Raw genomic sequence first — 13,547 nt, forward strand, 5'->3', positions numbered from 1 at the left:
GCTACTTAAATTATCTACAAATGATCGTTAAAGTGATGTTTAGCTTTTTCACGTGAGGGCTAACCAGCTTGTTATGAATGGACGTGCTGAATTTTTTAAAAATGCCTGCTGCTATTTTGGTATTTATTTTTAACCCCACTTTTAATTTCCTTGTGGTTTTGCCTTTTCTCAAGTCACTGTTGTAAATAATTTAGTGTTCTTAATGACACAGTCATTTTTTGAGTTTATTTAATAGAAAATGGCCTGTATTTGTATAGCGCTTCACTTAGTTCACCCATTCACACACATGTGATGGCAAGCTACATTGGAGCCACAGCTGCCCTGGGGCGCACTGACAGAGGCGAGGCTGCCAGACACTGGCGCCACCGGGCCCTCTGACTACCACCAGTAGGCAACGGGTGAAGTGTCTTGCCCAAGGACACAACGACCGACTGTCGGAGCCGGGGCTCGAACCAGCAACCTTCTGATTACAAGACGAACTGCCAACTCTTGAGCCACGATCACCTAGAATATTGTACTCATAAATTTGTTTGTTTGTACTCATACAGTAAATATACAAGCAAACAAATATACATCTTGTATTTACGTCTCCCAACAAACTCATGCGTTCTTCCTCCTCGCCTCAAGCCTAATTTCCTGAAGTGAAGTCAAGGCTCTAAAACATGAAAACATCATAACTATTCCCGCTTTTGTCATATTTACTTACTGTCAGCAGATCAGACATGCGACCTAAACAACAATACTTGGCTATAAGCTAACATCTTGTCAGCTAATGTTAGGCTTGAGTGTCCTAAAACTCAAACTTTCCCTCACATCGTGTGAGAGGTAATACACCAAGTCCAACAATGTTAGGAAAGTTTAGCTAACGCCGGCTAACAGCAGCTAGCAACAGCGCTTAATGACAGAAAAGTTCAGGATATCCTTAATTACTCACCTCAGTATCGCTATCACTAGAGAGAAGTGAGCTTCACTGACTCATCAACTCGTGCTGGACTCAATTCACAAAGTTTAAAGCCTCCCAAACAGAATGATATGGACACCCGCTGAAGTTAACAGAATACGGACAGCCTACACTCACTACAGATGGACAGCGGTGAAGTATTTTGTCCTACAGCAGTGAGAGGTTAAAAAATAAAAATGAAAAAATTCAGTTTACTGCAAGGCAAGATTTTACACAATTTACATTTAATAAACCTTACACTGTCTCACTGCATCATCTTGTGGTACAAAGTGGTATTACACAAAAGTACAGCCTAGTCCTAATTATGCTACAGCTGTTATCTCTTCAACAAAATATAGACATTTTGAACATAAAGTCATAATCGTTGTTTCACATTTTGCTGACAGCTTTACTTGATTTTTGAAATGTCCTCAACTTTTTCAAAGACAGAAATTTACAAGAGTGAACGATTATACAAAGCAATTGTCATACTCTTGTGCAGTGCCATGTTTCTCGTGGGTCTATGTTCCATGTCATATCACCTGCATTATCCCAATTTTAAAGTTGTTACAACCCCAATCATTAAAAAGCTGTGGCACTGTGTAAAATGTAAATAAATACAGAATGCATTGATTTGTAAATCTCACAAACCCATATTTTATCCACGAGAGAACACGCAAAACACAATACCTGGACTCTTCGACTCATCCTTGCACAAAAGGAGCAGATATCAGTCCTGCTGATGGGTTAAGGGTGTTCTATGGCCCTGTCCAGCTCTCCTAGAGTAACTGCCTGTCTCCTAGAACCTCCTCCACGCTCTTACGAATATCCTGGGGGGACACAGCAAACCTTCTGGCAGTGGCACGTATTGATGTGGCATCCTGGAGGAGTTAGACTACCTGTGGAAGCTCTGTAGGGTTCAGGTATCACCTTATGCTACCAGTAGTGACACTGACCCTAGCCAAATGCAAAACTAGTGATTAAAAAAACAGTCAGGGAAAAATGTCTCATTTTTGCCACTCTAGTGCACCTGTTGTAAATATAATTTATACCAAAGCATCAGAAACTGATTAAAAATCCCTTTCTTACTTAACTGATCAAATCAATATCTCAGAGGTTTAACTGACCTGATGCTATACTCTGATTAAAAAGTGTTCCTTTCATTTTGTATTTTTTACTTTTTGAGCAGTGTATGTACTCTTTACAGCCTAAGTCTGCTCCCATTTTGCAGATTACTTACACACCACAAGAGGGCAGCACCTACTCTTTTATCACCAGTGTCACCTCTGACTTCATGTGGGATGAGAGAAGCTCTTTTAATATTGCTAGCCAAGTGTGAAAGCTTGAAAAACATAGCCATGTTTTGCAAAGATGACTACTGTCCTTAACTAAATGCATTTATCTAAGATGACACATTGTTTCCTCAAATGGAAACACGTTGGACTTGTTTGGGTTTTTCATTCTTCTGCACTCTACATAAAGTCCCACTTAAGCCTTCCTGGAAAAAATGTGAAATATTTCAAGCATTTCATACCAGGACAAGACTAGGATTAGGATAAGAAACCTGTCTAACCACAGTTTGATACTGTGACCAATTATCTCCATATGAACCAACATTAATGTTTTCATACTACGCCCCTGTGATAAGAAAAAATGTTTAAAATTCTGGTACCTGACATCTGATTGTACTGATTGAAATCTATGTGTTGATAAACATCTTAGGAAGCTAATATGGAGCTTTGTTTTCACTTGGTTCAAGCTCAAGGCCAAATTATAGCAAAGAAGATAAAAACACAGCACAGCATTTTCCACCTCGCCCTGCATATTCCAACTAAGACAAGGTTAAACTGTAACTGGAAAAACTGTCAACAAACTAATGAGCTATTGAAATACTACAGCTACTGAGCCTTTATACTGATGGCTATATGCAGTACATAGTTTTGTAGAGGTGTGTCAATATTGATGAAATTCACAATCAGAGCAGGACTCCCGATGAAACTGCCAAGCTGCTTGTTATCAGGATCTCAACCCCTGATTAAAAACAAAGACAACAAAACAATCTGGGAAAAGCAACATCTACTGCTGAAGGCCCATCCACATGCGACTTGTTGTTTAAAGTACAGATACTGCTGATCCTCTGAGCTACACATTCCTTCTACAGCATGGCAACATTAACTTCGGTATCAAACATAATGAGATATTTCTTAATTAACTGATTTTTCAATGTCTTGGTGAACTAAACTCTCGTGCTACCTCGGTCACTCACGGCGCTGCTGTATTGTCCTCTGTGGTTGGAGAATTCATTTTACTGCTCTTGCATCACCGACCACATTCAAATCAACAATTCCCAGCACGACTCTTTATCCTGGCATCCAAACAGAGAGTAAACAGATTCACAACAGGCACAGAAACAATCCCGTACATCCAAACAACTTCATCATCCCCTTTTTTAACTGTTGCTACATTTCTAATAATGTCGCACGTGAGCACAACGAGTACAATGATCATTAGATGAGACATACTGATGAAGGTTCAGCTTGAGCTGCATAGGTGTTTCTCACTTACGTTGCGTGATTACACCTCTTCTCATGGTGTATTCCCACTTGTGCTCATTTGACAGGTTCCTGCCTCTCCTGCTGGCTATTTTTCACCTGTTTGGGTGGGATAGTTTACATGACTATAGCTATATATCATCAGATAACTAGGCTTTTTAAGCTCCAGGCAGTTCCAGGTAACTAATGATTCAATTATTACTGAGAACACACATGTGGATGTGCAGGGCCTTTTGTTTTTAAATTTGTATTACATTTCAAAGAGGCTGCAAAAAGGTTAGCACGCCCTACACAGTTTTCATTTACACCCATTCTGTGTGCCAGATTTGATCGTGCTTGTAATGCAATTATGTACTTTGGCAGTTTCATTTGTATTGTGTACAGCCTGTGGGGGGAGGCACAAATAATTACTCTTGATTACCTGGGAGTTATTTTGAAACAAGTCTGATTTAATTTATATTCCACTGCTATACAAGTGCGCATCTAACAGACAAGATTAGCAATGCCCTCCCTGATCACATACATATACATTCACTGACTATTTATTAGGTACACCTGTTAAACTGTTTGGTAGTGCAAATATTTAGTCAGCCAATCCCACAGCAGCGACTCAATGCATTTAGGCACGTTGACATGGGGCAGACGAGCTGCTGAAGTTCAAACTGAGCATCACAGTGGGGATAACAGATGATTTAAATGGCTTTGATTGTGTCGGATGAGTTAGTCTGAGTATTTCATAATGAAAATCAGAAGTATTTCAGTATTTCAGAAGGGAAAGGTCAGGCTGCTTCAAATAACCAGTGGTTACAATCAAGGTATGCAGAAGAGCGTCTCTGAACACACAACATTTTGAACCTTGAAACAGATGGACAACAGCAGCAGAAGACCACACCGGGTGCCTCTCCTGTTCGATGAGTCTTGAAATCCGCAGCAACAATCAGATAGTTTGGTCAGAATTTGGCATAAACAACATTAAAGCATGGATCCATCCTGAGTTGTATCACCGCTTCAGTGTGCTGCTGCTGGTGTATTAGTGTGCCTGAGTATTGTTGCTTTATGACCACAGTGTAACCAGTTTCTGATGCCTACTGTCACTAAGCTCATATTGTACTTTCACAGTGCTTCCACCTCAGTCCAGTAGAGGACCTTTGGGATGTGGTGGAATGGGAGCAGGCACTGTGTCATGCTACCATGTCAATATGGATCAAAATCTCTGAAGAATGTTTTCAGAACACTGTTGCATCTTTGCTATGAAGAAATAAGGCAGTTCTGAAGGCAATTCTAAGGGTTTACAACCTAATAAAGTGCCCAGCTCTAATAAAGTATCATTACCATAGTTTCGTAAAAAACGGGTAGTAACACTAAAGGCCATATTATAATAATAGTACACTCTGATCAGGGTAATTCTGTCTGTGAACTGCAGCTAATTTTAGCTAGCCTACACATTTCACTAACAATATTTCCTGCTGTAATAACCACAAAACACTGGATTCCTAAATACTGCAGGCTACCTGCTTTGCTTGCGCAGTCATGCATATCCTTAATCACTGTCAAGCCAAATAAAGCTAATTTGAATTAGATGGAAGAACCTACAAGATAACGACGACAGCCGCGGTGTCAGCAGTATCTCACTTTTAACTCAAATCCACCGCTACTGCTGCTTTTAATTAACGTTCAGCACGCGCGCTTGTGAGTATTTATGCGAGGGTTTCCCCGCAGGAGTGCACGTGCGTCCACAAAGCGAGAGAACACGGCTCGCGTTCGGCTTTTCAGTTTTTAGCCCTGCAATGAACCGAGAGAGAGAGAGAGGGAGAGGGAGAGAGAGAGAGAGGGGGGGGGGAGAGAGAGATACTCCGTGGTTGCTTCCGGCTTCAAGCACTCAGACAAACAGCGCTTTACTACGAGCAGCGAGGTGTCGAGCAACACATGACAACAGAAACCTCACCAGAAAGTGCTTATCCTGAGAGCAAAGCCGTGACGGGAATTCAACTGGACCGACTCTGAAATGCTTTAAAGTCTTCTTCACCGACAACCAGATGCTCACAGAAGAAAAGGACATTTAAAGTTTTTTTCTTCTGTTGAAGAGGGTTTTTTTAATTGTTTTTTTTTTTTTGGTGAAAAGGCGTTTGCGTCGAAGTTGGTTCATGGAAAAAAAGTCAAACCGCACGAGACAGGAGTAGAGACTGGTGCTGCCTTTGTGCGTTTGCTGTTGCGAGTGTCACACTCACAGACAGCTAAGACTCATCATCGAGATATTGCTGCTGGTGATGACCGTAATATCACAGACTGATTAAAGCGTCCCGCAGCAGCTTTGGAGAGGACGGGGCTGAGGTAAGATAACACCGGCATGACCTCCATCACAGCAGCACCGTGACTGGATGTAGCTTTATTACAGTTTAATACCAGCACCTCGGTATGGAGAGGTAGCATCCTCTTTGGTGGGCTGAGAGGCCAAGCCAACGTGGGGAAGCTTTCTTCTTTCTTTGCCATTATTTTGTGTTTTATGCAGCGTCGTGCAGGCTAAAGTTGAGTTTTCAAACCTGGGGTTTTAGAACATTTTGTGGGAGCTGAATCCATAAATGGACCCAATTATCAAAGCTGAATCATTGCAAATACCTTAACTAATCGCTTTGTACTAGCCTCCAATGACTGCAAGAGGTAACCATTCATGGAAAACTGAAATACAGCCACTGACTTTAAAAGTGGTTAAAGTCATTTTTTAAATAGACAAAATTCTAAAGTCTTTATATACACATTTCTGTGCCTTACATAGGCCAACCTTTAAATGTCATTAACTTTTGCTTCTAAAATAAATCTAGTGCAGACAAATTAAAAAATAAATAAATTCCCTTATATAAATAATTTTATCAATTTGTACGCAGATCCATAATTTAAGCGGCTATATAACCCAATAGCTTGTATAATAGTAGATATTACGAGATAAATAATAGCATTAGATTATACAGTTTATTTCATTACTGATTAATCTGTCTGCCTTCCCTTGAATATTTGCTTGGTGTAAATAAATGATTGTTTTGTCCCACCCAAGAGTCCAAAATCCCACATATTCACTTATCTTTGATGTGTAACAGTAAAATAGCAAATCAGCATACTGGAGAAGCTGGTAGCAAAAGTTAAATTTTAAGAAATACCTCATTTTTAGAACAATTGCTGATCACTGGAGCTCAGTTTATTTATAATTTTTCTGACTCAAGCCCTTTGAAAATGAGATACTGAGCTCTGCGTGTTCCATCTGCTAGGAGTGTGTGATATGGACACTCTCATCTATCGTTATATGTGCAGTTTTATTTAGAAAACCCATCTATCTGTTGATGTATTGTAAAGAGAAGCTGCTTATGTACTGCTTAATCCTTTTAAACCAGTCACATAAACATTCAAAGTTACTATAAACTGTAGAAGTGTAACATTGCCCAGAATATCCTAATACACAAAGAGAGGTTTTAAAAGGGTAAACACTGCAAAGCTCACAAAGAAACAGATGTCACTGTAATATATCATCTTTTTACCTTTGTTAAACCCATCCTGATAATATCTGCTTGTAAATTCCAAGGAGTGTTCATCGTCATCATCATCATGTTCCACACTTTTTTTCCCCCTTCAGCTGCCTTTTTATTAGTGTATTGCATGTAGGTTTATTGCCCACTTGTGTAGGCAAGCGGACAGTTTGAATGCTCGCGCAGTCCCACTCAGTGTGTGTGTGTGAGACATTAGGCTGTGCTAAAGCACTGACAACACTCTGAAGTGGTTTAAGTGTGGTAATGCGAGTGTATTGACAACAGGGTTTGTTTAAAGAAATAAAGTATGTTGTAGTGTAGCTGTCAAATTTATTTCTCTTCTGTTGAATGTTGTCTTTCAGGAAATGCCCTGCCCCTTTTTTTTGGCCATCGTGGCACAATAGATGCATTTTGCTTTATATATGATCTGACTGATCTCATTTGAAGCACCTTGATCCACTTTATGAAGCGATCAGTCAGTTGTTTAAGACTTTTTAATTTCTCTCTTAGTAACAGTCTAAATTTAAATGGTCCGAGCGGGGCAACAAACCCCACGAAGCTAAATATTCAAAACATTTTGAGTTGTCCTGAGATGGAGATAGATTTTTGGGTTTCAGCTACACATCTGCAAGTGTGAAAATAGTTTCTGGTGCCCAGTGCCTTTTCATTACTCACTCCGAGCTGTTTCATGGAAAGTAAATCCCCTACTTCTGCATGAGAGGTTCAGAAAAGACAACCAAAATAGCCTGTGAGCACCTCTCTTTCCCCCCTTTCTCTTCCTTCTTTTATCAATCCTGCACTGTCTCCGTGTCTCCCTCTCAGACTTCCCTCATCCCCTGTGGGCCTTTGTGTTGCTTCCACTAAGACTAAAGCACAGACAAGTGATTAAACAGTGTGAAAAAGTAGGAGTGGTGGTTTTTGTGAAGTACTCGAGAGGCGAGACATTCAGATTGTTTTCTGCCTCTATCTAACTGCGTCACAACCCAACGAGGAAATCCCATCTTTACCCCCTGGTTCATAAACTGCTGTCTAACTTACCAGGAATCAAAACTCATGCCAAGGCAGTTTTTGGCAAGGTGGCGAGAACAAGAATCCTGTTATGCTTGGGAGAAGCCAACTTGACTGAAAAGATTTGAAAAGCTCTAGATTGTTAGAGATACAGGCTTCAGCTGGGTGTTCTTACCTGCAAACTAGTTGTTTGGTGTGAAAAATATACAGTGTGTTTCTGTCTCTTTTAAGCTATGTTACCTGGGCTGACCACATTCCATTTCACTGTTGCTAAAATATCTTGCTCAGCTGCAGAAGGAAAAACACTTAATATCTACACTCATTTATCAGTCTCGTTTGAAGCTGAGCATTTGAAATTTAAAGTATGATGTTGAATCAAATTGAAACAAAGTAGGAGCCACTGAGAAATTAGACGTTTTTGAAAGCGCTGCGCAGTTGACCACTCCAAATCAAACACTTCTGTTGCACAGTATTTGCATGGCTTTTTTTCCACTGCGGGACATGGAACTACAAGCTGTTATGCAGCTTAACTGCATGCATTGAGGTGTATGTGACTGAAACAATAGATTATATAATAGAAAGCCTATTCTGTTCTTGAGTTCAAGGTTAACTGTATGCTAAGTCAGTATACTTAGTTAGCTTTGTAAGATGATTTTTACATTAGAAATAAAATAAAGAATTTGTATACAAATCTAACATTTATTTTTTATGCAAAAAATAAATCAAAATAAACCAGAAGATACACAGTTTCTGCAATATTGTAATGTTTTTATTATTTTTTGAATTTGGCCAATCAGAGTGCAGGACCAAAAACCAATACCACTGCAAAAAGAGAAGTACTAATCGGTGACAACACATTTCTGTGTGTCACATCATGATAATGGGATTTAAATAGGCTGAGCAGAATCAGCAGTAGAATATTGATTTATTTACAATAACATGTTTCTAACAGTTAGTTAAAAATAATATGATTCTTTATAAATCATTTTAAAAAGAAGAGGAACTGAACTCTGGAACACCTTTAATTAATTACTGTCAGGTAATAAGGGGACTATGCACAAGTGTTTTGGATTGTAACACTGACACCATCATTTTAACTATAATTTCTCACTCTCCCACGTTGGCTGGTTTATATGTCTCCTCAGTTCAGCAATTTTTCTGCAGGCCTCTCCCCTGAAGGAATGTCATGTCATGTTTAGACTGCAGCTCATTTCTCAAATAAGTGTAAGTGCTGCAGCACCGAGAAGAGCAAAACAATAGTGAGAGATTGATTGGGAGGAATTTTGGCAGTTGTGGCGCCGGTCCTTTTATAACAAAGTTGTATACGGTAGCACGAAAACCTGGTGTAAAAAAGATCAGTGCCCTGATGGATGAGCTGTGAACTCTGGAATAAATTGGCTTTTCAAATTTTGAAATGAGCACCATAAAAATCTCTGCATTTTTGTAACATTGACAGCCAAAACTGCAAATTTTATCCAGTGACTGAAATGTTTTATCTTGCAGCATTTATCCTTCATTTATCTGCTTCACTTTCTCTCTGTTTTATGCTTTTTGTCCATCACACAGTTACTAATGGAAAATTGGAGGCCCAGTGTTGGAAAGGGACTTTTATGTACAAAGGATTATGTTAAAGACTGTTTGTTATTTTGATATTTAGTCATAGCAGGGCTTTGACATACTAAAACAAACTTCTCTTGACTTTTTTTTAGCGCTGGGTACAGATTTTTCTGTGACTATATGCAGAGGAACCACTGAAAGCTGATCTCCAGACCTCCCTGCAGCTACAGGGGAGCTTGTCAGATGTGTACCCAGCACTCAAAGCCCCTGGCTTGGCCGCGGGGATGGCAGCCTCTGCCCTGAACCTAAACGGAGTCATGAACAGGTATGGGATTTCTCAAAAGTCTCATTTGCTTTTAACAGTTGAGAGAATACACAGATTTCCCAGAACGTTTTCGCATGGGAATTGTATACTTTAAACATATTTAGCTGCTGATGTAGCCGTTAAACCAGACCAACAGGTTTTCTTTTTTTTGTTTGTACTCCATTAGAGAGCAATTAATAACTTTAAGGGACACATACTTAATGGGCATGCTGTCAGTGAATGTCCTCTTTATTTCAAGTCTAGGTTTCACTGATGTGTCCTATTTAGTCACTAATATAATTACAACCTATTGAAGCACATTAACCTAAAAATAAACTCTCTCTTATCGTCTCTCCACATCACATCTCCACAGTGGTAATCAGTTTCACACCCAGCCAGGCTCCTCTAGTGCCAGCTCTCGAGCCCGAATCACACCAGCTGCCCGACCTGTGCTGCCAGTTCCAGATCGGAGCACCTACTGCCAGTTACTGGGAGGAGGTCTCTACAGCCCAACGAGTCCACAGGTAGCCTGTTCATCACATCCACCAAAATCTGAAGAGACTGTTCATGTATTTTCCAACTTTTTCTAGTAGATTATTGTCTAGACAAAAGCACTAGAGCAACAGTAAAACAACTTGAAAGCTAATGCCAGTAAGATAGATAATAGTGGTATGCAACTGAGATTAATTTAATTAGCTCACTGAAACTACACTAGGTTTTACCTTGATGCTACAATTTCCACTTGTTGTAGTTCAGTATGGGAATGCGAAATAGAAACTGCTTAGATTATTTATATTTTATATATTGTACAGCTCATATTGTTTTACATTTCCTGTTAGTAAATCCCATGTTGTTTTATTTTGTATTTTTTCCTTTTAGACAAGCCCTCGTGGCTTGGGTCAAACCTTTATCTTCCCTTCTTCACCCTTGCGCTCGCCTAGCCCCACACCTCGCGCTCGCTCCCCCTCGCCGCGAAGCCCGGAGCTCCTAGGAGTCAATGTGGGCCAGCGAGTCCGACGCCTGAGCTCGCCTGGCGGTGAAGATAGAGGGGACGAAGACGGCCACGAGGAGAGGGGACGAGAGACGGGAGGAGGAGAGAAGCGAGAGGAGAGGAGACGCCAAGCGCAGCTGCTGCAGATTCACAGAGAGCTGCAGAACGTTGAGGTGATCAGACCTGTGCTTTTCAATTATGTCCATCCTCATTCTCAGCATGTTTTATCAGCTTTTTAAAAATACTTGCTACATCTACCACCATTTCTGTCTGCATCCAAAAAATGCAGTTATGCAACAAAGCAATTAAATAAAAAATAGAAGGATTTCCTGGTTTAATTTGATTTGCTGGGGCAGTCACGTCAATGCCACCATAGCTACTCTTACACAGCTGTAGGTGATGACGGTGAAAAGTAAAAGGTAGGCCACATGCATTTTCAGCTGTTTCTTTCTTGTGTTTTTATGTATATAGAAAAGCTGTCTGCATATCATTCAATAAAACAGTTACAGGATTTTTCATCAGGTCTTCCTGAAAACAGAAGTTGCAAAACTTAGTGGGATTTACTAAAACAAATACAGCTTTTATGTAATATAATCCACTTCCATTTAAGACTTTTAATGGTTTTCATCATGCATAAACTATTAAAGAAAATAGGCACTCTATAATATGTTGAAGCTTGTGAGTTAACTCAACTTGGCTTCTTTAGAGGTTGCTGTGCACTGATTAAACAAAAGAGGGACCAGAATTAGATTTCTTTCAGTTTGATTTCAATACAAATTTAACAAAAGTACTTTTGTTGGTTTAAATTCATCCTGACATTTATGCTCCCTCACCCTCTTTCTCCTTATTCTTACTGAGGGGAATGCCAACGTACTTTAGAACTGACTGTGAAACTGCAGACAGTCACACACTGAAGTTGTAGCGTGCCAGTGGCCCATTTTTCAAGTACTCTGTTTAATGCCAGGCGATGGAAAATTTGAGCGCCGTGGGCCATTCCTGCTGTGTTTTCTTAATATTGGTGTTTTTTGTTATGATATTTTTTTCAATTGCTTCTTCTCTGTTTATTTTTCTGACATTTTCTAAAGCTCTGCTACACCTGTGAAATCCTAAACTATTTAAACCAAATATTGAAAACAAAAATATGCATCAAAGCATAATTCTCTGCAGTAAGACCAAGAAAATCAAACCGTAGTTTCAATGTTCTCTCTGTGCAGGTGAGGGGAAAAGTTGGCATTTTTGAGGCCCACATTTCCGGGATCCGTGCCCAGGTACTTAATAGTGAGCTCCAGCGCAGCCCTCGGTCTCCCAGACGAGTGACTCAACAAACTCCTTCTGATCCTGGCAAAGGAAACACAGCTCTGGATCACCTAATGACTCACCCACAAGAAATTAAAGCCCCCTCTGTTGTCCAAAATGGGAGAGAAAGGGATGAAGAAACAAAGGAAGGAGAAAGAAGCGAAGGAGGAAAGAGTGATGGTGAGAGGGACAGCAGCAGCACTAAATCAAATACAGACAACAAGACACTGATTAAACAAAATGACTGCCTTTCAGAAACATTAAAGCAAACTCCCTGTTTAGATGGACTGTTTGATAAAGGTTTTCTTGAGACATTTGATAAAGATCGAATGACAGACACAGAGAAAAAAGAGGGAGAAGTACTGAGGGACATGGAAACAGAGAGCAAGCAACTGTTCGGAGATGAAAGAGATCTGATGGATCAGAAAGAGGACCTGTTGTGTACTAAAATGCTGCTCCAGCCAGAAGGACACACGTTGGAGGTTAATCCTGAAATGTCCCAGGCACAAAGCAGCGAGAGCACCCCTTGTTTGCTCGACATGACCGAGCACACCTCAAACCACTCTTCCATCCCTGCCGTCATAGTAACTGACCACGGTTTGGAAAACCAGCCTCAAACTTCTGAAGGCTCCTGCTCAGACCAGGGGCGAAGCTGCTCGCCTAGCCCCAGTTCTAGCCCCGTGCCAAACTCCACTCGTTCTCTCAGGAAGCTGTCATCGTCCTCTGCCTCCTCAGCCGGTTTCTCCTCTTCGTGGGAGGAGTCGGAGGAGGATATTTCCAGTGATACGGAGAAAGGAGAACAGCTTCTCAACCCTGCATTCCTCAGTTCTCAGCAGAAAGCAGTAAGTGGATTCAAAATCTGAGATTTGAGCTTGTTTGTCACTGTATCTACAGCCTGCTGGCTATTCAGTGGACATGATTTAATTGGAAACTTCTAATAAGATTGTCGCATGAAATGCACACAGGAAATGTCAGGGATGGGTTCTTTTTGAAAGCTAGGGAGCAGATAATAATGTTCTTCCTCTCAAAGAACCAACATACTTACAGCCATATCACAATTAATACAAGTGGCGCCATCATTTTAATGACTTTCCAACCATTCAGAGGCTCGCTGGTTTTGGTCATTTGAAGCATGCTTCAAAGAGCTTGAGTTTCCTAGCTAATGCATCATAATGGAACAAACATCTTGAGCGCTAAAATTGAAGTGTGATCTGTGAACTGAAGGTCTGACCACAGAGATTGTCCATTCATGTAGCGCTGCATACAGAAGCTGTATGCACAAAAGGAAACCAAAAGACTTGCCTGGCATGTTGTAAGATGGTGTTGTAAGTTTTATGGAAGTTGTGTTGTTGACCTCACAGTGGAGTATGATCTTAACTAGCTC

At 40.4% G+C, this 13,547-nt stretch overlaps 1 protein-coding gene across 1 annotated transcript in view; it reads left to right on the forward strand.

Annotated features, from left to right (window-relative positions):
- The first annotated feature begins 5,348 nt into the window (after nt 1-5,348).
- The window catches only part of itpkb (inositol-trisphosphate 3-kinase B), a 28,951-nt gene continuing 20,752 nt past the window's right edge, over nt 5,349-13,547 (forward strand). The window contains exons 1-5 of the mRNA XM_040017427.1: nt 5,349-5,823; nt 9,725-9,897; nt 10,250-10,400; nt 10,756-11,040; nt 12,082-13,005. Coding sequence (XP_039873361.1) covers nt 9,857-9,897; nt 10,250-10,400; nt 10,756-11,040; nt 12,082-13,005 — 1,401 coding nt within the window. The 5' untranslated portion in view covers nt 5,349-5,823; nt 9,725-9,856. The remainder of the gene's footprint in view (nt 5,824-9,724; nt 9,898-10,249; nt 10,401-10,755; nt 11,041-12,081; nt 13,006-13,547) is intronic.

The sequence above is a fragment of the Simochromis diagramma genome, unplaced genomic scaffold, assembly GCF_900408965.1.
Source record: "Simochromis diagramma unplaced genomic scaffold, fSimDia1.1 OVJJ01000802.1, whole genome shotgun sequence".
Classification (NCBI taxonomy): Eukaryota; Metazoa; Chordata; class Actinopteri; order Cichliformes; family Cichlidae; genus Simochromis; species Simochromis diagramma.